Raw genomic sequence first — 27,500 nt, forward strand, 5'->3', positions numbered from 1 at the left:
GTGAGTGACGACTTCTGGCTTGGGGAAACAGGGTGTAAAACTGTGCCCAGGTTGGGTGTAAAGCTTGCAGTCTCAGGTACTCTGGAAGTAAGGGGAGCAAGGACCATGCATTATCTTCCTGTGCAAGGCAGGGAGTCCTCTGAGCTGGGGAGCCTGATCAAAGCAGCAATGGTACCTCTACTCGGATGGTACGATGAAGCTTTGTTCAAAAGAAGTACCTCTGTTTGTCTTCTCAAAGTCTTTAATGTTCTTATTTTTTCATGTAGGCTTTTGTGTGTTTGAAGATGGCTTTGAATCCTGACATCTTGCAGTGTGTCTGTAGCTGCTCTCCACCATAGTAATCCGGGACTGGCATCTCTCCACCACACTAGCAGAGTAAGTGTTCTTGGAGCTCTGCTGCAGGACAGAAGATTTTTCTAAAAAACCTTCCAGCTAACCAAACTGCCCAAAGCTATTTGATAATAATTATCTTAAATGCTCAGTAAAAGCCTTGAGTTTGCCAAGTGGGTAATTGTCATCTGGGCTCTGTAACAAAAAGTGCATCTTCCTCAGAACTTAGTCTTGGTACTGACCTTTAATACAGCATTTGCAACTAAAGCCGTGTATTAATGCAAAATGTGATTTCAAGTTTAGAAAATCTTGCTACCTTAGTACCTTCAGTCCTCAGTGATGTCTCAACAGGCAAAACCACCTGGCGTGCTTACTGCCCCTCCTTCTGCTAAAGCAGCGTTAGCCTTATCTTGTAGGCAGGTTTCTGTGCTGTTCCTTCTTTGTGCTCACGCTTCCTTTACTGAGACGGAGGGCTAGCTTTCGTCTTGAGGGGAAAATGACACAGAAGGACAGACTGCCCTTGTAAGTGATCTTGGACAAAATGTGTGCTTCCCTTAACCTCACTGAGAGGCTGGGGGTGAAGCATGCCCTGTTCTGACTGGTGTCGGTGAGTGTGGTAGCTGACACGTTAGGACTGGTCTGAGTCTTGATTTCTCGTGCTATTTAAAAGAAGTCATAATGGAACAATAACATTCCTGGTTCCTTATGGGACTCGGTGTCGCTACGCAAGCTGCTTCCTGCTCCCACTTGGAGGCTGGGAAGTGAATGGTACAGCTAGTAAGTCCCTTTGACTTTACACCACTGGTTTGTTTCAAAGTGACAGTACGGTGTTGTCTGGGTTGGGAGTTTTAAGGAAGCACGTAAGATTTATGTTTAAGGCCATTACCTTTCAAAAGTCTTGGTGCTGAGAGCGAGCTCTGCTGCTGCTGTACAAATAGTTGAGTAGTGTCCTTGGTAAAATAGGTGTGACAGTGTCGAGGTGCTTTAAATCCAGGCTAGCTCTTTTCTGTGGGTTTACAGGCAGGGTTTCATTGATTTAAGTTTGTCGTGGTTTAACCCTGGCCAGCAACTAAGCCCCAAGCAGCCGCTTGTTCACTCCCCCCACAGGGGGATGGGGTTGAGAACTGGAAGAGTAAATGTGAGAAAACTCATGGGTTGAGAGGAAGACAGTTTAATAGGTAAAGCAAAAGCTGTATGTGCAAGCAAAACAAAACGAGGAGCTCATTCACTGCTTCCCATCAGCAGGCAGGAGTTCAGCCTGCTGTTAAAGTGCACGGGCCCTGCAGAAAGCTCCCCAGTGTCCCACCACCCAGCGCAGTCGGAGGACAGGTGTGTCCCCAGTGTGTCTGGAGCTCAGGAGCGAACTGCAGCACAGAGCAGAGGGCTCCTCCCTACCCCGCTCCCCCACCCAGCACGGGTGGCACGTAACTGGATTGTGGAGGAGGCAGAGCTGGGGCTGGCTGTGCGGGGTGTGAACCACCGACCGCGCAGAGCCTGGTGGGGACAGCCCTGGGAGGAAGGACACGAGATGCCCTGCGTGGGTGGTGGGTGAGCTGCCGGCCACACCTCACGTGAAGCAGGATGCTGTTCTCTGCCCTAATAGGCTTGGCGGTAATTACAGTTTGAAACTAAGTGGAAGTGTCTAGTCTTAATTAAAATGAGATACGGGTTCTAAAACAAGATGTGTTGACCTGTTTGTTATCTCTGCTGAAAAGTCAGCAGTCCTGCTAGCTTGGGTTGCTGGTAGGCACTTCGGTTTGGTGAGTCACTGCTTGCTCACTCTGGAGCTTGCAGCTGGAGGAAGTGCGTGTAGAGCTACTGTAGCTGCAGGCGAGCTCTGTCAAGAGGTGAGGTGGCCCTCTGCTCTGTGAAAGTGAAATAATGTGCCTTTTAGGTTGTTTTTTTTTTTTTTAGTAGGGATATCTATCTCTGCCTGGTCAATACAGCTGCAAGGAGCAGAGAAGATGGACTTCCAGCTGTAAGTCAGCCACGGTGTTCAATTCAAAGGTCACATCCTACCTGTAGTAGTTTGTTGGTTCTGCTGAGGGCAGCATTGAGCTTGCGATAGCTTGGCCGTTAGCTATCACCGCTACTAGCGATGATACAATTCCATTACAAAATCGTAGGGGATAGGATTCGTTGTTCTCCACGAAAACTATTTAGTACGGGATTAAGTTACTTGCCTCTGGTGCTCTCTTTCAAAGGTTCTCTTCAAGTCCCTCCAAAAAGTCTGGAGCAATAGTTTCATTAACTGCAGTGATTGATGGGAAAGAGTCTCTCACTTTGCAGGAACCTACAAAATACTCGCTCCCAGGCAGGCTTTGCTGTTTGGTTTGTGGTGTGTCCATGCTCCTTGGTGTTCTGCTGGTTCTGAGTGTGCTATGACAGCTTTCTAACAGTGACTGACTTCCTCCAAATCACATTTCCCGTGATTAGGCTCACACGGAATTTAAGGCTCCGAGTTGCTGCTCGTTACTGGGTGACCTCAATTGTTCTTGCCTCGGAATAAAAGTGGTACTTGTAGCACTTCCCTCCTGGGGCATAATGTGGAAAGCTGTGTTAAAAATGAGGAGGGACTTCCCTGGAATGAGATGCACCAGCATTGTAGCATAATTTTGAAATTGGCCTTCTTGCATGTAAATAAATAAGTAGGCTAAAACCTAAAGAACAAAGTTATGTTTTCAGATTTATGAAGAGCGTTAGTAAATTTCATACATTTGTGATGCTATAATGTAAGTGGTTCAGACTTAGATTTCTTATGCTTCTGCTAAAAGGTGTAATTGATAAATGACTGCAGCTCAGTAAACCAAACAGACCATCAGCTTTCTGGGAAATTTCTGGCTCTTCAGGTTAATTTTTTTTCTTTTTTCCTGCCTCTAGGCTGACTAGTTCATCCAGTTTTATGTCCTTAGAAAATCTGCTTTGACGTTAGATTTAAATTATCTGGTCAGCCCAGAAAAGAGAAAATATGTTTGCTGTTTGTGCCATTCCTTAAGGGCTACTTGTCTTTTTGGGAACTGGCAGATAGGATGATTAATCATCAGCTTGGGATTCACCCTAGTGCTGTAATAGACCTTAGACTTTTGTTCTTAAAAGCAAATTAATAATGGTCGTGTAATCAGCAACAGCATGGCTGCTATGGGAAAATAAGAAATAAACTGAATTTTCAGCAAAGCTGATTTATGTTGTAAAAGAGAGAAAGCTGCTCGCAGAGCACAGCTGAAGTGCTGGAGCAAGCTGCAGATATGTGGAGGTGGTGGAAAATTTTCAGAGATGACATCAGGTAACTGCTGCTGAGGAAGGAGCACGTGTGGTGTCTGTAGTTCCTGCCTCTGTACATGGGGTGGTCGTGTGTGACCCCCTGAAGTCCGTTGCAGCCCCGTGTCTCTGCAACCGCTGTCACGTTACTGATCCTGGCATTGATTTCCATTTGTTGTTCCGGGAGTTAGCATGGACCTGCCAAATGCCCTACATCTGATTTCAGTAATGCAGATGTATTTTTTTTTTATAGGTTAGAAGAAAGATTCTTAGCTTCAGGGCCTATGGTCAGAAGTACTTGGAATCCAGCTGTTCTTTTCCTTTTAGCTATCTAAGCTGTTTCTCTGTTAGTTGTCAGCACAGTATCTCAGGCCATCTGATTTTTTTCATCTTGGGGTCCAAATCACTAACTTAGGAAGGTTTTATGAATGTACCTCTGAAACTTTGGGACAGTCATGATGTGGGAATGTTTCCTGTTCTTTGAAACACATCTGCCTCGTAGCCACTACCATCTGCCAGAAGACCCTGGGAGAGGAACCATGAGATGGGGATTACCTTGGATCACTACGGAAGTACCAAGGTCCCAGCTTCAGGTGGATGCTACTCTGTTGCCCTCCACTGCCTGCTATGAAGAATGGCTTTGACACAATTTTAGCTCTGCTTTGAGCTATATACTTGGTATTTGGCGGGCTTTGGTAGGACTGAAGTGTGATAAGGGTCTTTTAAGGAAGAATGGAAGGTAAAGAAGGGAGTGGGAGAAGAGAGGCTACCTGGGTGGGAAACATGTTAACAAAACTTGGGATGAAGATCCATGTGGTGAGACAGGTCTGATCCATCGGCCTGGAGGTACCTGGATAACACGTGCCTTTCTGTGCCTAGATGTAATCAAGGGCTTACTCAACCAGAGCTAGTTGTCTTGAGCCAAGAGGGAAACCACATCTGCCATGAAAATAAGCAGTATAGTTCCTTAGAACTCCATCCTTTCCACTAGGATTCAGTCTCTTCACCCAGCATTGCAGACTCAATTTGGCAGTTTCCTCAGACGAAGCCTTTGGCTGTGGGATCCTTCCTGATGATGCTCAGCAAAGGTTTTCACCATCCTGGCCTTTAATTCCCTTCTGAAGAGGTGCTGCTGCTTCTAGTCTCGTAACCCTCTGTTGCCAGAGCTGTGTGAGCAGAGGAGCCGGCACTGCCCACCAGTCGTTCATATTTCTGCGGTGTGGTATGTGGGGTCCGTGGTGATTTCGCTTGGGGCACGACCTAGGCAAGATCTGCCCGTGACTCACGGAGAGCTGTAGTGAGGGGGGTTGTTCGGTCTGACTCCCTGACAGCGCTTGCGAGGACAGAGAGCCTGGGCATCTGGAGACCTTGTCACAGGACTGCTGGATTACTGGTAAGCTGGCAATCCTTTTAGCTTGTTAGTGTGGGGATGTGCAAGTGAACCTGGGACAGTTCATGCTTGAAACAACTTAAGGACGGCATAGACAAGTCCTGTGCTTTGCACTTCCACGTAGATGCAGTGAGGTGGGTCTTCCTAGCTAGAAATGACCGAATGCCAAGAGGTGCCTGCGTCTTTGGAGGCACCAGCGCTCCTTTGACTTGGTACGTTCACAAGGCTTTCTTTTTCTGTATAAATTGCTTTCTCGTGTCTTTGAAGTGATCTGTTGGAATTAAGCATCACAGAGTGCTTTTTATATAGCTGTGCCAAGAACAGAGTGCAATGGGCGTATTAAAAATGAGATAATGTGTTCTGGATGATACCAGAGTCAGACTATTATTTAGTTTCTTGTGTAGCTTGTGCTGGCATTTGCATTTGCTTACAGCAAACTGCCTTCTTCAGTGCCAGGTATTAGTTCTTACATAGCATATAAAATATGAAAAAGGAAGAAAAGTCAACCATATACATCGAAGCATGCCAGGTTGTGTTACTGCTGTTCCTGAACCGTTCCTCCCTGCGAACTGGTCTCCTGTGTGTGTCGTTGGGCACAACCTCCAGGAGAGGGAGCGTGGAAGCATGGATCGGGCTCGCGTGGCCGCAGCATCCCTCAGCAGCGGGGCTCTGCTCCATCCCTGCAGATCAAACACGGTGCTGCACAGGTTGAAAACAGGAGAGAAACGGGGGGGGTGTGGAAATCAGATTTCAGTATTTCGGTAGCGTGGTGTGAGTATATCTTAATAGGACTTCAAAGAAAAATTGGCACTTCTGTTTAGTTTGTCAGTGTCTGGAATTGCAATCGCGTTTGGAGTCTTTCATGCGTAATCGAGGTTATTTGTGATTTCCTACTCGGTTATTACAGGTAGGTAAAAAGAACCATTTACCTCAGCTGCTGAAGCTGAGGTAAAAGTATAATCACGAGAGCAAGATTTGATATGGCTGCTTCCTTGACCACCGGAAAGTGTTACTAAACAAAAAAAAAAATAATAATAATGCAGGGTGAGTCAGGTGATTGACTTTTAATTTGGCTTACTGCTTAAACTCGGCTGAACCTATTTCTTTTATTATTAGTGCAATTGTGTCCAGCAGCTGAAATGGCCCCGTGCTTCCCACTATGCCACGGCCACGCTCTGCTCCCACACATGTGCCTGCAAGTTGTGCTGAACTGGGGTCTGCTGGTTTTGCTGGGATGCCTGCGGGCGGGAGAGCTGCCCACGCAGCAACCGAGCTGCTCCCAAAACCCCCATCGCTGTTGATCTGGTAATCCTCACCGGCTGAACAGCAGTGCAAATAATTTGTATAGCTAGCATGTAATCGTGTCATCGCCTGTCCTGGACCCACCCGGTGTGAGACTGTCAGACAACGCAACTCATCTTTAAACTTGTCTTAATCCCCAGTCCAACGCTGGGGATGTTCACCTTCGCTCCTGCCAGTGTTCACGCGCAGAAGCTCGCCCCTCCTGTCGGTCTCATCATTTTGCAGAGTTATTAATGCTGATGAACGCCAGGGTGTCTGTGGAGCTGCTCTCGGGGAATAGTATTTGTGATGTTGTGTTGCTGTAAGTACGGCTCTCGGTGGGAATGTTAGCGAGGAGGAGACGCACCGCTGCAGGATGTTTATGGGTAGGACTGGGGCAAACTGGAGAGGAAAAATGCTGCTGCTTCATGTTACCTTTTGGTATCAAAACAAAATGCTGGTCAGAGAGCTCTTACCCCGCAGTTGGATGCTAATGGGCAAAACCCACCTAAACAGAAATAAAAAATGCATTAATTTTCATTTTCCCAGCAATTACAAGTAAGTAGTTTCAGCAGAGCGATGTCAGACTTTTGCTGATGTTCGGCAGGCAAAACTTGATGGAAATGCAAATGTATCGTTGCTTATTATATTCAATAAATAGAATGGTTCTGAGGCAGAAGTTTTTAGAAGAGCAGGATGTGGTGCGTCAGCTATAACTGTTGAGATATGCTCGAGATATAATGTCTCTCGTGAAGTCAGTGAAAAATGATAGTCATTGTTAAAGGTTTAAAGGCAGGTCCAAGTGTGCCTGGGCTGTCCCTGACAGACGTGTGTCTGAGTCACCCCTGGATTTACAGCCTGTTCCAGTATTTCTCCTGCCTCACAGCTTAAGGGTCTTTCCTAGGACCTAACTCAGATCTTCCCTGCAATTTCCAGCAATTTCTTTGTTTTCCCCATAGCTTGGGAACTGCTGATCCGTCCTCCTGGAATAGCCCTGCATGGATCAGGAGACTATTGTCGTTCCCTCCTTCTTCTCTTTTTAAGCCAAACTCAGTTCTTTCAGGCTTTTTTTTTTTTTTTTTTTTTTAAATACTTCTTATGTGTCATATTTTATAAAAACTCTTAAAGCAAGTAGAATGTAAGCCAGGGCTGTAGCTGAGAGCGAAACAGTTCCTTTTGGTGTGGCAGCAGGAACGTTGTAAGTACCCTATTCTGGAAAGAATTTTCCCTGTTTTGCAGTATTCATGCCGTGCCTTAGATGTAGTACCCAGCGGATGATGCTCCTGTTGTGTGCCTAGCGTGTTCAGAAGGGCTTCGGCTCTGCCCTGATCCTGCTCCCGGCGACGGCAGGCGAGCAGCCGTGGTGTTTGCTGGCCCCGCAGTCGGGAGGGTTATGGCTGGGTGAGGAGTGAACGTGGATGTTCCCCTGGCAGCCCCGGCTGAGGAAGAGGAGGTCTAAGCTGCATGTATGAAAGGCCACCACAGACCAAAGGTCACCGAGGTGAGTCCCAGTCTCCAGCAGCTGCCAGTAACAAATGTTTTGAGTGTGGAAAACAAGGTGAGTGCTTCTCCTCAGCAATGAGCCAGGTGCCAGTTCTTGCCTTTTGGTCTATGGTGTTTAATACCCCCTGGCAGCTCTCTATTCCATAACTTTATCTATCTTATTTTCCTTTACTGTAAACTGAATCTGAAGATAAGCACACGGTGCAGCAGTGTGCAGAGCTGCAGCAACAGTGATGCAAGGCAGCACGTCGCATCTCGTCTCTGCCAGAATTTGCTCTCCCAGAGCCTGCTCCTCTCTCAGGAGTGACTTCAGGAGGGACTGAGGGGGTTGGGGCATCTTGTCCCCTATCCCCAGGGCCCAGAGTGAGCCTTTTTGGAGGATGGTGGCTGAACTTGCTGCCCAGTGCTGGTGGCTCAGTTTTTCGGGAGGCTCTGCAGAATGCAGCCGTGGTGGCTCAGCATCGGCCCTGCGGGTGCCCCTGCTTCCCGGGCCAACAGGGGAGCAAAGGAGCAAACCCTAAGGACCAGTGTGGAAGTTCACCTTGGAAAAAAGAGGGGATGGGGTTTGGGAGGAAGGAGGCTTCTTGTTTCTTGCTCTACTCAGTCCATCCTGGCAAACACCGGAGTATTTGAGAGGCTGAAGAAGACTCTGAATCAGTGCAATACCATCCAGCCTAATGTGGGGTTGGATGCACTCGGTGGACTGAAGTCCTTCCAGGGAGAGCTGGCGGGATGCAGGATGCTGGTAGCAGGGTCCAGGGTATTTAAAATTAAGGGCTCAGCTGGCTGAGCAAACAGCCCTGAGCTAGTGTGTGGGGACGTGGGGTTTTCGGGTGTGGAATCAGAATGAGGTTGTCCGAAAGGCTTGTGAGACTTCACCAAGTTGCCAGACCAGGGTGTGAGCTGGGAATTAGCAGCAGGTCCTCCCCCGCCTCCCCAGGAAGAAGTTCCACCTGGCCTCAGGTTCAGGTGGAAACATTTCCCAGTCTCTGGTGGAGTACATCGGTCCGTCTGTCCATCCCGCACACACCTGCCTAGTGGACAGGACCTTATCTGCCCTCCTCGGGGAGCGAGCACAGCTGGTCTCCCTGCACCTTAACCAGACCAGAGAAAAGGCGATGCTCGCTGTCGGTGACTCAGGCAGGAACACCACTTAGCCCTTCTTCCCTGACCCTGCGGTGCAAAGCGTGGGCTCCCTTTGCTCCTCACATTGCTCATCACCCGCTGTAAAAGCTCAGCGTTTATCCCAGCCCCATTAGTGCCACCCTTGCAGAGCCGCTGCACAGCCTTTCGCCTATTAATACACTCATCATTCACAGGGGGAAAACATCCCTTAACGCAGTGGTGGTATTTAAACCAGGGGAGGTATCAATTCAGTGTTTTTAACTTGTTTTAAGGCGTTCAGTTCCCTCACTCCAGCCTCCGCTCCACATCTGTGACTGCAGCCTTCTCCATCCAGCTGAGAGGGAAATTATGTGTGCAAGAGGAGTCAGGGCTCCCTACCCGGCGCACCGCTCACATCGCTAGGGCTGCCGCGCCTGCCGCACGCTCAGCCACATGCTCGAGGATGCTGCACCTGAAAGTCCAGTTTCTGGATGACTCCCAGAAGATCTTTGTAGTTGATGTAAGTGGGTATCATATTCTTATTGGGGGATTTTTTGTGCTAATTATTGAAGTCAATGCTACTCTGAAGGATTGTATGGGCTCTGATAGCTTCTGGGTTTTAGCTTTTTAAAAAACAAACAAACAACAAAAAAAGGAAAATAAGCCTGAAATCCAAACCAAGAGGTTATAGTGCTGATTGCTAAGTGTCTTTCAGCACCAACACACTCCCACTGTTCCTTGTTATTGGCATTGTTTATAACGAAGGAGGAATGGCTTTTACTTATCTGGTATTGCCTTTTGGAAGTCAGCTAATATGAAGTGATGTTCTTGACAAGTGTCGAGTTCTTCTCTCATTTGTCTGTGTGCCAGTATAAGTGTTCAACAAGGAAGAAAAATCTGGGAACAGAATAAAAATAGCATATTTAACCAAATTACTCCAGGTGAGAAACATCTGCATGTGTCTCTTCCTGGGCATTCAGCTGAAAAAGAAAACTCTGTGGGTTTAGGAATAGCGAGGGGAAAAAGCTCACGGTATCTTATTTTCTGCATGACAGTGTCCCACAACATGCTGTTATTAATAATTCACATTTAATAAATGTTAGCTCTGAAATAAGTTTTAGATGTTAAGTATTAATACCTATGGTGTTAGCTTTATATATGTATATAGATAACTGAAACTAGATTTATCTTGACTATGTGTTAAAAACATCTTTTTACAAGTGTGATTGAACATTTACTGTTGGTTAGCATTTGGTAATCACAGTAGCTAATTGAATTAGCTAATTCAAGTAGATCCGTTCTAGCACTTACCTGCATTTTGTGTTTAATATAAAAGAGCTTTTTTTCCAGTTCTATTACATTTCCTAGACTCCTGGTTTTATAGCACAGCCTGAGAACTGCTCAGTCTTGATGCACTGCTCCTCTTCTTTGCAATAGCATTTTGCACAAAAGAGGATTGTAAAGCAATGCCATCCCTTGGCACAGTATGGAAGTTTTTTAGTTTAGTTTAATTAACGTATCCTAGAGCTGGTGTCCACTTAAAAATGAGACTAGTTGTTTTAAAGTGCCTTTTTTTATTTATTTCATATTGATTAGATCAGGGCGTAATGAGAGACAATTTCAAAGCTGCTGCTGGTACAATGTTGCTGCGGTTTTTTCCATCTCTGCTTTCTCATTTGCCCAAAACACTTAGGGCGCTATAGCTCTGCACGACACGTTGCAGCAAATAGCTTCCATTAGAGGAACTCCTGGTCATTTCCTTTTTTCGCATGGAATGGTATTGGAAAGCCCTTTTAGGCATTTGATGCATTTGATGCTGTAGGGGTATGCTAAATGAATAGTTGAATTAGTGACTTCTCCATTATAAAAGGACCGCTTTGGGCTAAGTTTTGAGCAGATATTTCAAGCCACTCTCCCTAAACGCCTCCTGACTTTGGAAAGCTCTTTTGAATGTGTCGTACTTGAGTATAATGGGAGGGAAAATGACAAAAGAGAGAACACAGCAGGCCTGGCTCTCCCTCCGCCTCACGCTTGGCGTACGCGTCTGTACCTGCCTCGTGTGGGTATCGCAGCCGCCGGCACGTGCCATGAGGTCTCATTGCCAGTCTGGCTTTGCCCAGGAATGAGCTCCTCTCCCAGTGCAGGGTGCTGGCCTGGAAAGCCTTTTGCCTTCATCTGCATCCTCGCCGACAGCCGGGACCCGGTACCCTCTCTGTGGCTGCTGAGCTCCCAGCTCAGGGGGTGGTGGGGGCCTGGCACATCTCCGAATGTCCCCTGTTGTCCCCTCCCTGCTGAACACCCCAGGGCTGAGCCATGGCACAGACGGGATCTTGCCGGGATGCTGCCCACCCTGGCACTGAGCCCTGTGCCTTGCACTGGGAGGGCACCGGGGTCCCTTGCCCGGGTGCCTGGGTACAGGGACAGTCACAGGTCACTCTCGAATGGGTTTCTTGCGCTGAGAGGAGATATTGCAAAGCTGCCTCCCTTCTTCCTTCCCTGAATACCTAGAGCTGTGACCTGGCATGTACTGTCACCAACAGAGTCGCTCTCCTCTCTGGAAAGGGTTTAAACAAAGCAGCCTGAGCCTGGGCAGCTCCAGAGCCTCCCAGAGCAGCACCGAAAGGACAAAGCACTTTGCAGCCTGCGCAGACAAAGCCAGGGCATCTCTGCTCGTGGGATTTGCTACAGGGCAAGATTCAGCGGGAAGGAAAAAAAAATAGAAGAAAAAGACAAACCAAGCAAGTACAGAAAATCTAATTGCTGGGGCTGAATGAAGGACAAAGTCTCCCATGGTCTCATCTCCCTTAGGACGAGTTAAGGTGGGGATTCACTGACAGGAGGTACGCAGAGCTGGCTGCACACCAGCTGGTGGCTTTTGGTGCATGGCATTGCGTGCCAGCTGCAGCCACGCAGAAGACACCAGCATGCCTGGCATGGGAGGCATCTCCCAAGGTGCTGGAGAAAGACCACACCAAATCCCACAGGCTGTCGCTCCCCGCTAAACCACAGACCTGGGTGCAGCAGCCTGCGCTGCAGGGAATGCTGCAGAAGCATGGCTTTGCTGTTGGAGCGCAAGGGCTGCCAGGGCGTCCTTTGCGGATGGGTGTGCGTGTCCCCGTGTGTCCTGTAGGTTGCTGTCTGCCGCTGGATGTGCCTCTTGGTTTCTTACACTGCTTAAAGTCCCAGCACTTCCACCGAGGAGAGGAGGGGCAAGCGCAGCCTCTCCTTGCCACCCTCTTCTACACAGGGGTTTCTGCCTGTGGGTGTGAACCTGGCCCTGCGACATCATCGAAGGCACATTTTGCGTCAGACATGGGGCAGCCAGCCCCACACCTCATGCTCCTGCCTTGCACCGCACTGTTCCAACACAGCGCCCGCTGCTCTCACCATGCAGGGCTCCTGCTGCCCAAGCGCGACTGAAGGCAGCGCAGGCCGGGCCCTGGGTACCACAAACTCAGGATGGGACCCACAAGCAGCGCTCTGCGAGGGGAAAGGCCCTGCGTTTAAACCAGCCCCTGCATCAGCAGGGCCGTGTCTCCCCAGCGAGCAGGTTTTCCTAGGGATGGGGCCACCCGGCTCTGGCGGTGCCTGCCGCGGGCAGTGCTGGGTCGGAGGAAAGCGGGTTGCTCCCAGCAGACATGTGGTGGGTAATAACCCAGTAAGAAATGCTTGTCTTTCCTGGCTGCCTGACAAAGGCCAAGGCCTTTCATGCTAGAAAATTCTAGCTTGGAAATAAACATTTATAATTGTTTTAATTACCCTTGTGATCTAGTAATTTTGAGGAGAACCGGGAGTGCTGCAGAGCGAATGCTGTTATTACGCTATCACTTTTCAGCAGTCCTTCACCTCAGAGCCAGCAATTTCATCCCAGGAGAAGCCGTGCAAGGTGGTTATTAGTGTGCATCACCACCAGCAGCCGGGTCCCTCCCGTCCCTGCCAGGAGCAGCTGCTGGCACAGGCAGCCGCAGCCTGCCCTCACCCCTGTCACCCCAAATGCCACAGTTCAGCAGCTGTCTAACCCAGCGCCTCTGCTCTGCCTTGCTTTTGCACTAACCCACGCTCAGTTTTGGTCTGCTCTTCGCAAGCTGATAAAGGAGTAGCAGGGGTTTTGTTGGGGTGGGTGACTGCCAGGTTCGTTTCTGGTGCTTTCTGGAGCATTTTCCAAAGTAGGAGCCTCCTGGATAGCTCCCCAGCCGTGTTACGCAGCACGGCAACAAGTCAAGCAAAACACTCTCCGAGTGTTTCTGTTTACTGGGAATAACTACAGCTTGGCCTCCCTTATCAGCGTGTAGAGCCACTTAATTAATATTACTAAAGCACACGGATGACCCAGGGCCCAGGATCTCCACAGGGTCCTGTTGCTGTTAATTACCATTGCCCATAATAGCAGCTTGTCCCCAGCAATCCGGTCGCCAGCTGTCGGGGCACACAGGCTTGCTGCGCAGGTTTGAGGCGCGCTCCCGTTTGCTCTTAATTTGCCATGGCCGTCCCTCATTCAGATGATGCTCATCCTGGGGATCGTTCACTGGTTTGCCAGGCATAGGGCTGCCCAGACAGTGATGGTTGCAGAAGGTGGGCCAAAAGCAAGATTTCTTTCCTCTTCTTTATTTTTCTGGTTTACATTCCTTAATACAGAAGCGATGAGAAGGCATTCGCCATTTTAAAAGTTTCAAAATTAGATTGTGTTTTGCTCCTGTAGGTATTTATTTAAATTACGCTTTCCAAGCATAATTTATGCTTTATTTAAAATATGATTTCCAAGAGCCGAGGTAAGGGGAACACAGCATGTAGTCGTCCTGTCCCACATGCTGAAGCCAACAACATTTATTAAGATGCTGCTGCAGCATGATCAGGAAATATCCCGCAGCTCCCCTTGGGATGAAGGCAGGGAGCTCAACCTTCTCCCCTATCCCACTGAAATCCCATCGCCACTGCTGTCAGCACTGCCTAACCCTTTGCTTCTGCGGTGTGTTTGTTTGCTAGCAAAAATCCTGCGGAAAAGGGCTGCTCAACCTCACCTGCAGCCACCTCAACCTTGTGGAGAAGGAGTATTTTGGGCTGGAGTTCCGCAGCCAGGCTGGGAACCACGTGAGTGGGGTTCGTGGTGTGGGGCTCGTGGCGTGGGGCCCCCACACTGCACCGTGCCATGTCCTCGCAGCAGCCGCCTGCACGGGTGGGGGCACGCCAGCACCTCCCTGAAAATGCCACATGGGAAATGTCAATGGCAAGTTTTGCCGTGGTGCCAAAAATGCCTCAAACATGGATGCTATGAGGGGGGGTCACCAGCTGGTTGGCAAAGCCCGTTTGCAGCCACGTGGGGTTTCTCCATGGCCGTTTGTGCAGGGTGCCCAGCGGGACAGCTTGCTGCAGCCGAGCTGGCCGGCGTTTTTGTGCTGCGTTCCAGCATAACGCTGCTGCTTTTATTCCGTCTTGTGCCGTTTACTCACCCGGTTCTTTGCTTTCTCTTTCAGGTCTGGTTGGAACCGCTAAAACCCATAACAAAGCAAGTTAAAAGTAAGTATTTCAAGAATAAAATTCTGAATCGCTACCAGTGACAGACTAGTGCAGACACGTTTGTGCAGTGTTCTTGCTCAGGGATGGGGGCTCTGGTTTTTTACCTGAGCTCCTTTTCTAGTGTGAGGCCGGATTGTTTGCAAAGACCCCGCAGCCTGTATAAAACCCTGTAGGAACACCCCTGCCTTTGCAATCTGTTCCCTGCACCGTTTTAGGCTTGAGCCGTTAATAGCCTGACAGCTTGGCCGAGGCGCAGGGGCGGCTGCCTGCATGCGTGTGCATCGCTGTGCTGGCAGGGCGGTGGGCATCCCTCCCTGCATGCCCTCCCTCCCCCTTGGCAGCTCTCAGCAGCCCAAGCGCCTGCGTGAAGCAGGGTTAGCCGTGTGCCTCGCAGGCTCGGCTGCTCCTCGCCAGCCCCCCAGCCCCCCCGCCACTGCACGGGGATGCTGCGGAGCCTGACCTGAATTCAGGCTCAGCATCCCCTGTCGTGACCGATGTTAACACAGTGCCCCTTTCAGCCTATGCCCGTTTCCACCCCCACGATGAACCAAATGATATTTTCCCCGAAGACATGGCGACTAAGAGGCAGCTGAGAGCACGAGGCCGTGCCCCCCGTATTTGCAGTGGGCAGGCTGCAGTACAGTGGTTGCACAAATTTCCCCGTAAGGGGGGAAAACGTGTGAAGAGCCTCCCCTTCCTAGGTGCACCAGAAATGGGGTTGTTTCAGGCACCAATTTCTTTGTCCATGTCCCTTCTGGCCTGTCCCTCCAGGAGCTCCTGAGCCGTCCCATGGTGTCCTGGGACAGTCAGTGCCTACAAAATCGCTTCCCTCCCTCCATGTTCTTTGCCTTGGGCTTGGCCGCTTGCTTTCACTCATCCCACAAAAATTCTTTGCCCAAACAGCCTCCCACGGAGCTGTTGCATCCCAAGTGCTTGGATGGCTGAGTTTAATGCACAGCCCCGCTGGTGGCAATTACACCGGGGCTCTGGCCACACTCCAGACACGTACCCCCGGCACTGCTCCACGGAACTCCCCTCCTAGCAGAGGTCTTTGTGACTTAAAGGATTGCTGGGGCATGTTCTCTTTAGTATTATTTAAGTGTCCAACCCCCTGTTCGCTTCCACTGGTAACACTGGGGGTCTGGGCAGGCTGGTTTTTGGGAGCAGGCTGCAGTCCATGATGTTCAGGGTTTCCATCCCTGCTTTGTAAGGGTCCAGGGTAGTTTACTTTGTAAGGAGACAGCATGTGTGAAGAGAGTTGTAAATGTTCCCAATAGACACGTAAAAGAAAACTTATGAAGATGTTGTGTTTTAAGATCCTAAGGAGGTTCTTTTCAAATTTATGGTGAAATTTTTCCCAGTGGACCCCGGCCATCTGAAAGAAGAGCTGACCAGGTACAGTACTTGTTCTGTTACTTTTTTACCACACAGTCCTGTATTTTTGCAGTTGTTAAGCATGTATTTAATTCCTTATCTTCATCCACCCAAACATGTCTGTGAGCAGTGGTTATTCTAAGTATTGAAAGAGCTCTGTACTTTGTAAAACAAAGCCCAAGAGAATGTCTTTTCTTGATCCTCTGTTTTTAAACAAAATCCACTTGAAGGATCAGCCGTCTTAAGAGGCTGCAATTTTACTGCCAAACGCTTTAGCAGTTGGGCACAGAGTCTGACCGCTCAGTCTAGCTCCTGCCTCAAGCTGTGTTCTGAAAGAACTACGTTTTATTTTTAAAAATGACATTGTTAGCCCTTATGTTTTAGAGAAAGCACTGCGAACAGGAACTAGGAAGAAAAATAAGACAGTGCTTCTGTAGAATGTTAGCCCTGAGAGACGCAAATGCCCTCCAAAGCATATAGGAATGTTAACTCTGAAACCTGCTAACGGGCATCTCAATGGCAGGGGCGTACTGTTCATAGTGGTGCCCAGCTACAGCCTTCTGCAGGGGCTGCGTGCTCCCCCTGTGACCCCATGGGCCAGCATCCCTTGGGCTGAGACACGGGCGAGCGCAGGGAGAGGTGCAGGGACAGCCTGCTCCCCTTGCAGCAGAGCCCTCGCGGCTCAGCCCGGCGCCCGGCAGTCCGCTGAGGCCGGCTCCCTGCCAGGACATGCTCCTGTCCCCCTCCACAGGTACCTCTTCACCCTCCAGATCAAGAAGGACCTGGCGCTGGGGCGGCTGCCTTGCAGCGACAAGAGCGCGGCGCTGCTTGTCTCCCACCTGCTGCAGTGTAAGGGCAGGCGAGTGCCTGCAGGGACTGTGCCCCTTCCCCAGGGACCCCGCGCTCCCTGGGGCTTTGGCTCTGTAGCCGGGGTTCCCCCTGCAGTCACCTCTCCATCCTAACCCACGCTCCCCCGTATGCCCTGCAGCCGAGCTAGGGGACTTCCATGAGGAGACAGACCAGCAGCACCTGGCAACCCACAGGTACCTGCCCAACCAAGAGTACCTGGACAACAAGATCATGCACTACCACCGGAGACACAGGTAAGGGCTGGGCTGTGCCGAGACCACCCACCCAAAGCACCGGCCGGACACCTGCCAGTGGGACTGGTCCCATTAGCAGGCACGGCCGGCGATGGGGCGGGTGTGATGCCAGCAGGCGCATGGCTGAAATGGCATTTTTTCAGCCCATTTCAGCACTTGCCTTCTCACTCTTGTTGCCTCCTGCTGCACTTGTGGCTCCAGAGGGAAGACACCGGCCGAGTCAGACATTCAGCTGCTGGACGTGGCCAGGAAGCTGGAGATGTACGGGATTCGCCCGCACCCCGCCAGCGATGGCGAGGGGACACAGATCAACCTGGCTGTGACACACATGGGCGTGCTGGTCCTGCGGGTGAGCCCGGGGCTCGGGGTGGGCGGACAGCACCTGGGCAGGGTGCCCTCTCCCCACGGGCATCCCCTCCAGTTGCGGGGGGACCTTTGTCCCCTCTGTGTGCTACAAACCCTCCCAAATCCTACGAGGAGTGTGCCCCAGGAGACCTTAGGTGTGCAGGTGATGCTCCGGGATGTGGCTGCAGGGCTCAGCCCACCACCCCCACCAGTACCCACTGTGTGCCGCCGTGCCCACCCCCGCTCTGTTGGCCCTTGTTGCCGTGAGTGCGGCGGCGTAAGCACCGCAGGTTGCACGGCTGCGTCACATGTGTTCACCGTATAATCTTCCAGCAAAAATAGCCACCTCACGTCTGTGCAATTACATAATGCTGTAATCACGGTGTAGCTGCAGAATAAATACAGACTTCCTCGCAGCCGGCGTGAAGCAGTGCTTGCCTCCCACACTGGCTAATTCCAACCTGGGAACATCTTGCCAGAGCAGGAAAAAAAAAAATGTCCTAGCCGTGGGGCTGCTGTTCATAATTAGTGCTGCCGGACCCAGTTGTTTATTCAGAGCCATAAACACCCCTCACGTGTGATTAAGGCATCTGTGAGCCCATTAAAACCTGGGCTCTCCCAGAAAGCTCAGAGGGTCTCAGTGCCACAGCATGGAGTGACACAATTTTACCTGGTCCTGCTGCCACACCAGTGTTGTGGGACCGCATCTAAATTGCTACTGTAATACGTATCAATTGATACGTAATGATAACGAGGGGTAAGGTATGCCTGCAGCCTGCTTAAGCTGAGTTTAGAGGTATGGGAGTGAGCTGCCGTGCTTCCCAGCGAAGGAGAGGAGGGTTTTACTTCTTCTGGGGGAGTCAATTCTGCATTAACTCATGTGACCTTCGAGCTGGGACAGACAGGACCCTGCCTTGACTTCTGTGAGATTTGTCTTGGGATCCTGCAGTTTTACAAATAGCGTCAGTAGGCAGAGTTAAGCCCTGAAGCTCCATCTCTGCTTTTAGGACCAGCTCATGGAGAAGAGAGCCAAACAGCAAAGCCCAGCACCCCTTCCCCAGACCCCAGCAGCACTGAGAGCTGCAGCAGAGAATCAGGCGGTGTCCTGCGAGCTCAGGTCCTGGCCCATGGCATTTCTGAATTCCTGGCATGCCCTGTCCTGCCATAACCTCTGTGTCCCTTCTTGCAGGGCAATACAAAGATCAACACGTTCAACTGGTCCAAAATTCGCAAACTGAGTTTCAAGAGGAAGCATTTTCTCATCAAGCTCCACGCCAACGTCTCTGTAAGTACCACGCTGCAGGCAGCTGCCAGGCTCAGCAGCGGGCAGCTGCGGATCGAAGGTCGGCCACGCAAAGTCTCTCTGATTTTGAAAGAAATCCATTCCTGCTGCTCATGGCTGATGCTCCTTCCCCCTCGAACGTGGCATGTGCCACTCCTGTGTCCCCACCACGGTGACGCTGCACTGCCTGGAGCCACCAGCAGCCCGGTGTGAGATTTTGGGGGGGTCAGGAGGGCAAACAGCAGAGCCTGGCCCCGCACCCTGAGTCCGGCTGGCTTGTCTCTGGCCGTGCAGGAGCTGTGCAAGGACACGCTGGAGTTCACCATGGTGAGCCGGGACACCTGCAAGGCTTTCTGGAAGACGTGCGTGGAGTACCATGCCTTCTTCAGGCTGTCTGAAGAGCCCAAGTCAAAGCCCAAAGCCCTTCTGTGCAGCAAGGGCTCCAGTTTCCGCTACAGGTAAAGTCCCGGGGGAAAACCAAACTGCTGGGGCCGGGAAGGGCGTGGGGACAGCCCTGAGCTTCCCCTTGGTGTTGGCCCCGGCTGGATGCGTGGGGGGTGGGGTGGGGGTGATGCCCAACAGCTGCTTTTCCTGGAGAGACCATTGCTTCAGTCCTGCTATGCCCCCTCACCTCACCCGGGGCACGGGGGTCCCCCCAGGGCTGGGGCTGGGGGTGTCGCTCACACTCTCCCTCTGTGCTGCAGCGGGAGGACGCAGCGGCAGCTGCTGGAGCATGGGAGGAAGGCAAAGATGAAGAGCCTGCCCTTCGAGAGGTACCGGGGGGCACGGAGAGGGGCAGTGCCCAGGTGGGGGCAGGGCACAGGACCCTCCTGGCCACGCACCCACCCACCCACCCTCTTGGTCTTGCAGGAAGCACTACACGTCCCGCTACGACGAGAGGCAGTGCCGCTCCTCCCCAGACCTTCTGACGGACGTCTCGAAGCAGGTATGGCCCCGTGGGGTCAGCGATAGGCAGGGCCGTGCCCGGGGGGGGTCTTGGCATTGCAGCCCAAGCCAGACCCTCAGCTCTGGGGGCTCGTTGCCAGCCCCCCTCTGTCCCCCTGCCCAGCTGGGGGTCTGGGTGCCCACCCTCTGCCCCTGCTCAGGTGGAGGAGCTGCGCCTGGCCTACGGCGGCCGGGGGTCCTACCACGCCAACGGGGTGCACGCCTCCGAGCCCACGCTGGACAGCCGGCGCCGGAGCTCCACCGTGGAAGTGACGTTTGCCGCCGAGCTGGAGCGCTCCAAGCCCGAAGCATCGCCCGCCTTCCTGCCCCACTCCAAAAGCTCGTCTGCCTTCCCCCTGCTCTACGCCGAGCTGGAGCTGGAGCGGGCGTGGGAGCCCACCGACCACTTCGGCGCCAGAAACCCTTTGACATCCTTTCGGCCCCACCACCAGTTTGCCGGGAACAGTAAAAGCACCTCGGTGGGCAACATGCAGGAGGTGACTGCCCGGCCGCTGGTGTACACAGACGTGCCGTGTCCCCCGCCCGCGGCTGCCCTGCCCCCACAGGTCCTCTTCTACCTGGACAGGCCCCCGCAGCCCCCGTGCCATGCACTGGCACCCGGCGAAGACGCGGCAGGACCAGTGGGTGGATGTGGCCCTGTGGCAGCAAAGCCCCCCAGGCAGAGCCCGAGCGGCACCTGGACCGGGGAGTTTCATCGCGTGGCTGCGTGCACGGCCGCAGGCACGAGCATGGCCCCAGTGCAGGAGAGCAGGTCGCTGGCTCGCTCCTTTGATTACGGCCTTCAGGAGCAGCCTCCCAAGCGGTCTTGGAGCCAGTCGGACATGAAAACCATCCGCTTCCCCTACGGCTCCGAGTTCCGGCCCCTGGGGCCGTGCCCTGCCCTGAGCAGCCGGAAAGCAGCCGTGTTTTGGCACGTGCCGGCCCAGCAAGGGCTGGTGCCGGGGCTGCGGCGTTCCACCGAGCGCTACCTGGGCAGCAGCACCGAATCCAGCGACTCCGACTCCGACCTCCTGGCCGCTGACTACTGCTCCCTCTACGGCCGGGTGCTGCGGTCACCCATGGCCCGGGTGCGGCTGTCCTCTGGCAGCCTCCAGCTGGATGAAGAGGACGAGGAGGTGTCCTTCGCCACCGGTGCTGCTGAAGAGAGGACTTGCAGAGGGGCCTCCAGGTATTTCACCTAGGTGCCTGACACCAGCCGGAGGGAGCAGAGGTGGCCAGTGCTGACCCGGGGCCACAGAAGGGTGACAATCTTGCTTGCAGGGCCGCTTACCACTTGGAAAACATGGATGGGCTTTTTAGTGCGAGGGCTCTTAGCGACAGAGGATGTGCTAATGGACAACAAGGGAGCGTTCAGAAGTCGTACTCGACTCCTGCACCATGCCTGGAAGCCGGTGCATCTCCGCCACCACACACAAGGGGCCAGGGTTCTCCTAGAGCCCTGCAAGGACCTCATGTCCTGCCCAAGCTGGCGGCTGCTGGCCATGCTTGGAGTTCAACCATTGGAATCTTCATCAAGCAAAGGAGGGAGAAAAAAGAAAAAGAGGTATCTCATGGAAGGGTTTAAACATCTGTTTTTTCACAGTTGCAGGGAAGCACAGTGGGGGGAAAGGTTTTTGAGGTCTGTTTGGAGAGGAGCAGGATGTTCAGGAGAGGCTGCTCTGGGAGCTGAACGCTGTGGACATGGCCAGTGCCCCAGCATGGAGCCCCCCTCCTCCATCCTGCCTCTCCTCCCTCCAGCACCTGCCCCTCGAGGACAAGGTCGTATGTGTGGGGTGCTGCTTGTGATGCTTCAAACCACGGAGCAAGCAAACTGCTCTGCTTTCTTGCTGGCCAGTTTAGCGCATTACCTGTCCCTAAGAAACATCTCAGCCGTGCTTGTTAATCATTTAGCAGCATCCCACAGCAAGCTCTGGCAAATAGGTTAATAAATGATATTGTATAGCTCTGCTTTTCTCAGGCCCGTTAGCTTTATTTTCTGGCCTCCACAGCCCTGCTACCTCAGTGCCCTGCTTAAATCTTGGGGAGTAAGGGGTCCTTTGGTCCCCCAGATCAGGCCTCAGTTAAGCAGCATGGGGAAGAAGCTCTCAGGAAGGGGCAGGAAAGAAACAGGCAGCTGGTGCTCACCCTTGGCATTAGGAAGTCTGCTGGAACCATGGTGCTTCGCAGCTTCCCTCTTTGCTACACGTGTGCACCGTTATTTTTACCAGGGCTGTTTCTAGCTATAAAGAAGGAGCAGGAGATGGGACTGCTCATCATCCATGGTGTGGTACGATGGGATTCCTGGTTTATCTATTGCTCCCTAGAAGGGGAAAAGGTATAAAGACACTTCCTGGCAGTTGTTTTTATAACAAGAACTTATTGTTACCCTAAACCTACATGAAATCTACTCAGAAAAATGGAGAATGATGACACCTCTGTAAGATTTTAGGGGAGGATCTTATTACCTTTCTTTAAGAACAACCCTGTACACATCTGTAGGACATGACTGTAAGGCGTGGGACAGCCCATTAAATCTACAGTTGAGAAACAAGCGCGGCCTGCTAGAATGGATTTCAGAAACAAGGAAGCTGGGACAGAGACAGAAAATAGGTTAAAATGTAAAAAGAACTTGGCTTACGGGTACTGCTCACCCTGCGCGTCGCTGTCCTTTGTTTTAGAAGCTGGGCAATAAAAATCAGTTGCTCCCACCAGAGTTTTGGGTTGCTCCTTCTGCCCTGTGCAGCCTGCACCCCCAGCCCACCCTTCCCTGCACCCCCAGCTCCCCGGCAGCTCTCACCGCTCCATGGAGCTGCTGGGCTGGCTTCCCTCTCACACAGCTGCTTGCCAGCTCCCTCTGTGCCCTCACTGTCTCAGCAACTGGAAAGACTCACCAAGATCCCTGAATGCTGCTGAAAACAACCACATTCTTGCTTAGTTGCCCAAAGAAACGCATTAGATCAACAAGAGAGCACACTGTAAGGTTTGCTTTTGCTCCTGGTTACCCTGTGCTGAGGAAGCTGTCAGCTACAGGGAGCCCACATGCTGCTCTGGCACGTTCCATTAAAAAAAGGGATAACCTTTCTGGTTATAAAGAATTATTTCTTTCCCTTCCCAAAGCTCTGCACCTTGGGAAGAGCAAGAACCACCACTCATTACAGCATTTAAGCATGGCAGTCTACATGCATGATTTGGTAAGAGGGTTAAAAAACCCAGCAGCATCAAATACAGACTGAGCACACAGCCCTCGGAGAAATGCCCCTTAAGGGTCACACCTACAGCACACAGGCAAGCTTACAATCACTGTTAGCTCCTGAAAGCATGTGGAGACACAGGCAAAGCCTGGCCCAGGTCAGCTTTACCTTGAGTATATCCCAGAACAGACACACAGTCCCACACCAACAGGGATCAGCATACAGCCACACCACCCTATCTCCAGGAGCTGCCACCTCCGGCATTCAGGACTACACTGGGAAAACAATATTGAAAAGGAGAAACAAGAACTTAGGAACTATTTTGGGGTTTTTTTCCATTGAATAGAGAGCACAGCGTGTGCACTGTGCCTTAGCACATCCTACACGATGGTCAACAATAGCAGAGGAACAAAGCAGCTTGTAAGTGACAGAAATTAATGTCACCAAGCTAGATTCATTCACTGCATGAACCGGCTTTCTCGGGACCGGCTGAAATAGAGGAACAATCGCAGTAAGCAGTGGTTTACATGTCAAGGAACGACTGAAAGAACCCTTGAGTGAGTCCTTCCTCATGGTTCCCACTCAGTCTTAATCACCCAGGAGAGGCAAGAACATCTATTGTGTTTCACTAGGGAAGAAAACGAGGATGAAGAAAGGACATGGGATGACCTGGTCTGCTGAGGGTGAAAGACAGGTACCCAGAAACTGTAAACTTTCATGGCCCTTACACAAGCAAGGATTATGAAAGGGGGCACAGCAGCATTACAGTGTCAAAACATGAAGCTACTCAGTGCATTTAGACTGAAATAACAGGTTCACATAAGATACATCACTTACAGGTAAAGCTCATCTTAAAATTCAGACGCACGATATTCAGCACCTGTTTCGGTAGAAGTACGCGTGTTAGGATACAAAAAGAAGCAAAATGTACACAGTATACAAAGAACTTCAGTTTGGAGAAGCACTAAGACAGGTTTCAGTGTATTTACCTCATATCTGTATTAAGCATTACTACATTTATTGGCAAAATGTGAAATAAGGCAAGCCAACATACATACCACTAAAACTTTGCAAAGAAAATAATTTTATTCCAGTGTTAAGTCATAAAACAGCGTGATAAAAATCAGACCTTTAACAATTGCTAAACTTTGTGCAAACACATTAAGAACCTAGGTACTCTCCTATTAGGCTACAGACATTCAACTGAATGCAAGAACAGGTGGTTACGTTACTACATGCTTACTGTACGGAGTCATACTACAGGAGTCAGAGACCACGGGTTTTAAGAATGGTTACACTGCTAAAGGACTCACCTACCCAAGAACAAATACATTTCTCTATTCTGCGATTCAGACTACTTTGACAAGACTACTTCAGTATCAATTCTTCTCAATCTACAGTGGGAAGCCTAGCGAACCAAACAAGCGAGAAGATGGTGCCTGCATGAATATTTTGATTTATCTTTCCGTTAGCTATCTGCCAGCAACAGAATACTGCTGATTAAGTTACACAGTTCATCAATAACTAACACACGGTGGGGAAAAAAAGACAACTGTTCTCTAGGAAACCAGTAATACAGATAGCCATTCTTAAGAGTTATAGTCATATATAGTTATGATGCACAGAGATTTTAGGTGCGGAAATACCATATGCAGTACAATAAAAAAAACTTCCTGAATGGACTGTGCTGTAAGAGAAAAAGGCTGTATTATACACACACGGGTGAGTTTTTCCCCACGCTGTCCTGCGAGGTAGGTATACATCCCACCCATTTCACCGGAAAAGAAGAGGCACCATAGGTTCAGCAACTTGTTGAAGTCATATCACAAACAGGACAAGTTCCAATTTCCCAATTAATTCACTAACCCTACCTACCCAGAATCATTTACAGAGTTGCATAGATTAAAGACCCTGTGTCAACAGGATAGAGCCACCAGTTACAAAATTGGGAGGAATTCCCATCACCTCTCCCCTCGGTCTCCCACATAAAATGAATGCCTTAAGGGAAGCGACATGTAAGTAAAAACATTTTTAAATTCTGAGAAATCTGGATGGAGTTCTTTAAAATGAGATCTGGGCTGAGACTGCTGAAGGGAAAGCCGAGGTAACTGTGGCACAGGCATTTTTCTACCTCCACTCCACAATGACAAGTTCACAATGACATCAGAGTGTTCCGACACCTCTACCATGTTGTCACTAGCCACGCGTGTTCATCTGAGCACACAGATCCTGAAGACTCCTCTTTAGGAATGGAATCAAACTGACCCCTGGGGTTGCTCCATCCATTCCCTGTGGCGTAGCAACTAGTAGGTGTCCTCCAGACAAGAACAGCATGGGGTGGGGGCCCAAACTTTTTCAAAGCAACCATGCAACTCTGTGCCAGGAACACCTTTCTTGAAGTAGAACACAAGTTTGTAAGAGGCATATCCACACCTCTGCACAGCTACTAAAATCCAAAACAGAACAACAGAAGAAGCTCATGAAAGTTTACAGAACTTAAATATTTATTTTTAAACCATTTAACCCCCCCCAAAACACTGAAATAAGCTTCATCTATAAACAGATTTACAAGACTAACAACTACAGAAGCTAGAGGAGCACTACAATTTGTTTCTGTGATGCAGTTATTTTGTAAAGCTTCAGATCAACTGTATTTACAACTTTTGCTGCTTTTACATTTATAAAAATATTTATTTAATCCATAACATTGTTTTCAAAAACTATTTCCAGACTTTTTTTCTCAGATATAAATTCTAATTGAATTTCAGTTATATAGCAGATGAAAGTTTTAAACAGAAACATTTTTTTAAAATTAAAACAAGGAGTTAAAAGTAATTTTTTTACAGTGTAGGCACCATTGAAAATAATTGTCCTTGGCATATCTAACCACCATCTCTCACAAGTGTCCTTTATATAAAAACGATGTAATGGCAACATTTGACTAAAAATGCAGTATTTACTTGCACACCATTACTTTTTCAATATTTGGCAGATATATTTCAGATTCTTTAAAATGACTTTTGTGCAAAAACAAAATGTGCAGGTCTGAACCATAAAATAAACACACCCAGCTTTTATCAAAAATAAATTTACACCAACAGTTCCACAACTAAGTATTGAAAAACAATCCCAGTTCAAAACTTCAGCATAATATACATACTGGGTTGAAAAAGGGAAAAAAAAAACCCCAAAAGAGAAGATATTACCCAACTAGCAGTACCATAAATATATAACTGAAAGCAACTTTATAGTCTTACCTACTTCTTATGGAAAAAAAAAAAAAAAAAAATCACTCCGTACTGCACAGTACTACCTTTTTGTGAAAGAATATCTATAACTCCGTTATTTGCATATTAACTGGTAAATACATATTTAAAATACACTTTCAGAAAATTATAAACAAATTATGTTGATGTACTGTATTTAACGTACTTAAGAACAAAAATGTGTATAAATATCTTACAGGAGAAACAACACCACCACACAGAACGCTGGTGTTACACTTATACCTGCTTGTGAGGTATGTATCATGTGACGCTCGGCTTCTCTGGCTCCCTTCCACCCAGGCATGTATACTCAGAGGAAAAAAATTAAATTAAGTTAAACTGGACTTCAGGTTTTGTCCATTATTGCCAAAAGCCCCACCCCCTCAACTGTATTGCTCTAAATTTTCCTACCATGATGATATAAGATTGAATTACTACTGCAAAACCTGTTCTAAAAGGTAATACATATACTGTACATCAGGATACACCTGTTGCTACATATCACCTGCAAACTATTGACATATTGCTCTCAAATATATTTAATCATAGAGCTGCCTAAAATACTGTACCAATTTAGAATTATAATAGATACTGTTGCAGGTTTTTCAGGGCACGATAACTATATGCTGGTTGAAGCAGGTGCTACAGCAATACCCTTGCCACTACATTACATGTTTTGAATACGCTTGTGAAAAAGCTATTTTCTCTGAAGCTTGTTAGTGATTTACAAAAGTTTAACTCATGAATACAAAAGACCTGTACATCCCCATGTACAGGAACAAAATAGCATCAAAACATACTGTACTTGCACTTTCTATTAACTAAAGTAATGGTTATTTCTAAAAGCAAAACTGCACCTCAACATTTATCAGATTAAACAGGTGAAACTACAATATTAAAAGTTGTTCTTTACAAAATAATTTCCTGAAAATATAAAACCATGTGCACTGCCACAAAATAGTTGAGTAGGTTCTTTCAAATCCTCAATCACCATCAATATGTTGCAAAGATCCAAAAGGCACAAGGAGCTCATGAGCTAAGCACTGCCAAGCTTGAAGTAGTTTTGGTGGGTTTCACTGGGTCCATACGAAACAGCAGTCAATTATGTGAAGTTTCTTAGGATGAGTCATTAACAGAAAATCTATGGATAAAAAAATGCAAGTAAGAATTTTGTTAATTATATTGTTTCAGCTTGGCTAACAGCACATAACTGTTTGCATCATTAAACTCATATATGCCTTCATCTCAACAGTTTATAGGAATAAAACCCCATCAGAAGTGACATTCTAAAAAAAAAGAAAAAAATTGCTACAAAGAGAAGTTAAACGATTGTCCTGCTCCCTTACTGGCTACAAATATGCTTACAACAAAATTGCAGGCTGAATTAAAGGAAGCAAGGTATAACAACTACAGTAAAATTGCAGCACTAGACCAAACAGATACAGTAATTGTTACCATTAGTTTTAGTCTCAAACAGAAGTGTTACTTCTAACTACCAAAGCTAAAAGTTTAAAAGCACGGGGCACAGAAGATATGTCACTTAACGCTAAAGCACTCAGATTTACCCAACATAGGCTGTTCAGTGTCAGCTAGCCTTGCCTGTGCATAAGTTCT

The 27,500-nt window shown here is 49.3% G+C and overlaps 2 protein-coding genes across 26 annotated transcripts in view; one reads left to right on the forward strand and one right to left on the reverse strand.

Moving 5' to 3' along the window:
• Positions 1–12: 12 nt before the first annotated feature.
• On the forward strand, positions 13–25,951 carry FRMD7 (FERM domain containing 7). 24 transcript variants are annotated; one of them, XM_080365845.1, is made up of 14 exons: positions 13–375; positions 4,091–7,760; positions 9,160–9,386; positions 13,850–13,954; positions 14,338–14,380; positions 15,697–15,775; positions 16,506–16,603; positions 16,743–16,857; positions 17,059–17,206; positions 18,392–18,487; positions 18,779–18,942; positions 19,189–19,257; positions 19,355–19,430; positions 19,591–25,951. In XM_080365845.1, exons 2-14 carry the CDS (start codon positions 7,724–7,726, stop codon positions 20,629–20,631), a joined length of 2,298 nt encoding a protein of 765 aa, XP_080221971.1. In that variant the 5' UTR covers positions 13–375; positions 4,091–7,723; the 3' UTR covers positions 20,632–25,951. The 24 variants fall into 24 exon arrangements, with proteins under 24 accessions (XP_080221971.1, XP_080221972.1, XP_080221976.1 ...); XM_080365846.1 differs by having other exon boundaries at positions 15,742–15,775; XM_080365850.1 differs by having other exon boundaries at positions 4,091–11,685.
• Positions 25,103–27,500, reverse strand: part of STK26 (serine/threonine kinase 26) — a gene marked incomplete at its 3' end in the record, with an annotated part of 32,303 nt that continues 29,905 nt past the window's right edge. For both annotated transcript variants that reach the window (XM_080365880.1, XM_080365881.1), the window contains exon 12: positions 25,103–27,027. In XM_080365880.1, the coding sequence (XP_080222006.1) occupies positions 27,003–27,027 (25 nt within the window). The remainder of the gene's footprint in view (positions 27,028–27,500) is intronic.

This window comes from Falco punctatus (genome assembly GCF_963210335.1).
Source record: "Falco punctatus genome assembly, chromosome: 15".
Taxonomy (NCBI): domain Eukaryota; kingdom Metazoa; phylum Chordata; class Aves; order Falconiformes; family Falconidae; genus Falco; species Falco punctatus.